Source organism: Sapajus apella, unplaced genomic scaffold (assembly GCF_009761245.1).
Source record: "Sapajus apella isolate SASKATOON/1434 unplaced genomic scaffold, GSC_monkey_1.0 scaffold6, whole genome shotgun sequence".
In the NCBI taxonomy this organism is placed as follows: Eukaryota; Metazoa; Chordata; class Mammalia; order Primates; family Cebidae; genus Sapajus; species Sapajus apella.
The window spans coordinates 11,704,204-11,707,759 of NW_022436946.1; the positions used below are offsets into that span (position 1 = coordinate 11,704,204).

The following is a 3,556-nucleotide window of genomic DNA, read 5'->3' on the forward strand; positions in this document are numbered from 1 at the left end:
TGTGTGTGTGTGTGTGTGTGTGTGTGTGTGTGTGTGTGTGTGTGTGTATACATATACATACACACACACACATATACACATTTCTTTTTGTAGAGATGGGGCCTTGCTATGTTGCCCAGGCTGGTCTCTAACTCCCAGGCTCAAGTGATCCACCTGCCTCAGCCTCCCAAAGTGCTTGGCTTCAAAATTCATATTTTGAAAACCTAATCACGAATGTGATCGTACATTAGGAGATGAGGCTTTGGAAAAGTGATGAGGTCATGAGGGTAGAGACTTGTAAAACATGTCCAGTAAAGCTGCCTTGGCTCTTCCACCACGTGAGGAAGTTACCGAGAAGGTTCCATCCATGAACCAGGAAACAGGCCCTCGCCAGCCACTGAAACTGACAGCACCTTCAACTTGAATGTCCTTGTCTCCAGAAATGTGAGAGATAAATCTCTGTTTCTTTTAAGCTACCTAGCCTATGGCATTTTGATACAACAGCCTGAACAGACTAAGACTTTTGTTTTAAGGTACTTTTGTTCAGGTCTAACTATATTGCAGTCTTTTGTCTTGGGGGCATGTAGTTTGCACCGTGTCTTATATGAAAGACATGCAATAGACTCATTAAATGAAGTGATTCTATCTTGCAGCAGACCTCAGTAACATAAAAAACAAAGCCAGGAGGAAAACATCACAAAATGCACTAGATCTGATTTTACCAAAGGGTGAAAAGCCTTTTGAAATTGCATTGGCGCTAAACTGTGAGTGCATGCAAGTAAAACTACCAGTCAGCAAGGCTATAAATTAGCTACCACTTACCGTACAAACACAGTCATTTCGGCTCTGTCTTCAATGAAGACATCTGACTCTAAAGGCTTGGGCGGATCAAATTGCTGTTCAGAGGGAATATACAGGGAAATGGTAATGGTAGACTCACTAAAAGGACCTGAGCCAGGCTCCACGTAGCTTGTCACTGGAGCTGTCATCTTTATTTTCATCTCTGTGACATAAAAATGAAAGCAAATTTACTGTATTTTTGGCTACTTTAAACATTTAACCTATATATTTTTTTATCTTTGTGTTTTGATTTACTTTACATTATTGACATATTTACCTTTAAGACAATTTTCATCTTAAAACAGTAAGGTCAAAATTACTCAATTACTCCCCACATTAAACCACTTTCTGTAATACTGATATTTTGGGTTAATTCTTAATTTTTAGAGATAAAAGGGGAAATTAGAGATTACATGATCAGCAATTCTTTTTTTTTTTTACAATTCAGATAATGAGGTCCCATTATCTGAATTTTACAATTCAGATAATGAGGACCTGCTAAAATATAAATAGCAGCAAAGCCAGAGCCAAAGTTATGACTTGATGCTTCTAATCTTGGTGCCTTCTTGTCTCCTGATGCCTCTGATCCTATCAGTCACCAAATTATCTTGAAGCGTCAGCCGTGGAAAAGGACTTATCACGAGTTACACCCAACCCCAGTTCATCCAGCAAAATCAGAAAACAGAGGTTGAAAACAGTGTAAACCCTGGTCCCGAGGAGTCATGTCTGAAAACAAGACAAGTCTTTGATGACTTGGCTATTTTTCTATGATAAATGATACTTCTTTAATAAGCTAACACTCAATAGTAAGCCTGGGGACTCAATCACAATATGCATAATTACCAGGAAACCTGCTTTTACCTTTCTCATTTTTGCCTTGAATGTAGCTGTTCAGTTTCATAAAGCCGGTTTGGATGGCTGAATCCCAGTCCATAGACTCCACGGACGTGCTGACCCACTTGGCTGGTCCATAGTGTCGGATCTCGTAACTTCCGGGCTAAAGTGGAACAGAGAAAACTTCGAGAAGCAATTCTAAGAGGGGGAGGGATGAGATGCAAAAATACCGGTGCCATGATCTCGGGTCGATCTGGAGCCGGCCTGTCTAGGGGCTGCACCGCCCCGGGGTCCGGCCTGGTCCCCGCTCCTTAGGGCTGGGAAGAGCCCCTCCAAGAGGTTCCCCTCCTTGCCATTAGGGACCGCAGCGGCCCCAACCCCTCACGCTGGGGACTCGATTCAAGCTTTAAAGACAAGCATCTGTGACACCCGCTCTGCTCGGAAGGTTCCACCGCGCGTTCTGGGACGTAACCAGTTCCTCCCCGCCCCGCCACCCCGCAAAGACAAGCAATCGAGGTGGGACCCGTACTGGGCGTAGGGGGAGGGTAGAGCTAAGTGACTGCAGTTTCTCGTTTGCTAAAGATAAGGGGTAGGGGCTCGGACCATTTAAAAAATTGTACTTTTTACTTAACTCTACCAGACCCGCCGGCCTCACTGCAAATCAGCCCGAAGGCGGGCCCGGCCCCTCCGCTCCCGGGTCGGCGCCTACCTGGGGGCCCGCGTCCTCCGGGGCCTTCCAGCCCGGTGTCTCCACCACTTGGGCCGCCGCAACCTCGGCCGCCCCGGGGTCTGGCTGGAGCGGCTCGGCCATGGGCGGCGTCGACGCTCTGGGAGCCTGGCCAGCCGCGCCGAGGGCCCGCACCGCGGCCGCCCCTCCTGCGTGCGCGCGCCCCGCCGAGGCCCCGAGTCTCCGAGTCCGCGCCCTGCAGACGCGGTCTCTCCTCCCCGCCGCGCAGGAGACCTGAACTCGCCGGATGCGCCCGGCTCTGGGCCGCTAGGGGGCGCCGCCACCAGGGCGCGGCCGGCTCCCGACCCCTGGCAGATCCGACCGGGGTGGCGCGCCCTGCCCCGGCCCCTCCGCAGGAATGGGAGCCTCGCTCGCTTTGGCCCGCCTTCTTTTGGGGGCACCTCCCGCCCTCCCTTGCCCCTGCCCTTGTTTTTGAGGGAAAGTCGCGCAGAGGTGGCCCCGCGGGCAGCCGGGGGTGGCGCGGTTTCCGTGCAACAGGTTTGGGCACCTCTGCCGCGGTCCCGCCCTCGCTGGGAGCCGCGGGCGCGGACGGGGAGCCCTGGCAGCGGCGGGGACGGCCACCCCCCCAGAGGGTGTCCCGGCGCCGCCGCGGGCAGAGAAGGGCAGGAGGAGGCGCCTGGCGACCCGACTCCCGGGGCCCAGCCAGGGCGAGCGGCCATACTCACCCCAAGAAGGTGCCCTAGGGCCCAGACACTCCTCAGGGTCCCTTGCGGAGGAGGTGGCGGGGCCACAGACACAAGGGGAGAATCTGGAACTCTTCTGGTTTCTGAACTTTTCCCCGACAGGACCCCAAACCCTCTGGGTCATCCTCCCAGGCTTAACGGGACTCGGGGAGAGGTAGGTCCGAGGCCAGACCCCCGTGCGTTTCAAGAATTCTGGTTACCAGGGCTTTCCAGAGCCAAGCCGGGTGCGGCTCTGTTCCCCAACCCTCCCACCCCGACGTTCAGACGGCCAGGCTGACCCGCGTGACTGTGCCCTGCGCGGGGACCCTGCGCGACTCCAGCGCCCCCCAGCAGACCCCCATCGTGGGCAGCCAGAGCTCCGAGGCTTCCCGGGGCGACGTAACCGCTGCAGAGGCAGCTGGCACTCCCCACTCAGCCAACTGACAGGAGGTTGGCCGCATGAAAATAAATGGTGACAACCCCCAAGGGTGAA

At 53.6% G+C, this 3,556-nt stretch overlaps 1 protein-coding gene across 1 annotated transcript in view; it reads right to left on the reverse strand.

The window, feature by feature from the left end:
• Nucleotides 1-2,761, reverse strand: part of HEBP2 (heme binding protein 2) — a 9,997-nt gene extending 7,236 nt beyond the window's left edge. Inside the window, exons 1-3 of the mRNA XM_032274644.1 lie at nt 2,363-2,761; nt 1,681-1,816; nt 802-982 (exon numbers count right to left, since the gene is read on the reverse strand). Of these exons, the coding sequence (XP_032130535.1) occupies nt 802-982; nt 1,681-1,816; nt 2,363-2,464 (419 nt within the window). The 5' untranslated portion in view covers nt 2,465-2,761. The remainder of the gene's footprint in view (nt 1-801; nt 983-1,680; nt 1,817-2,362) is intronic.
• Nucleotides 2,762-3,556: the final 795 nt, after the last annotated feature.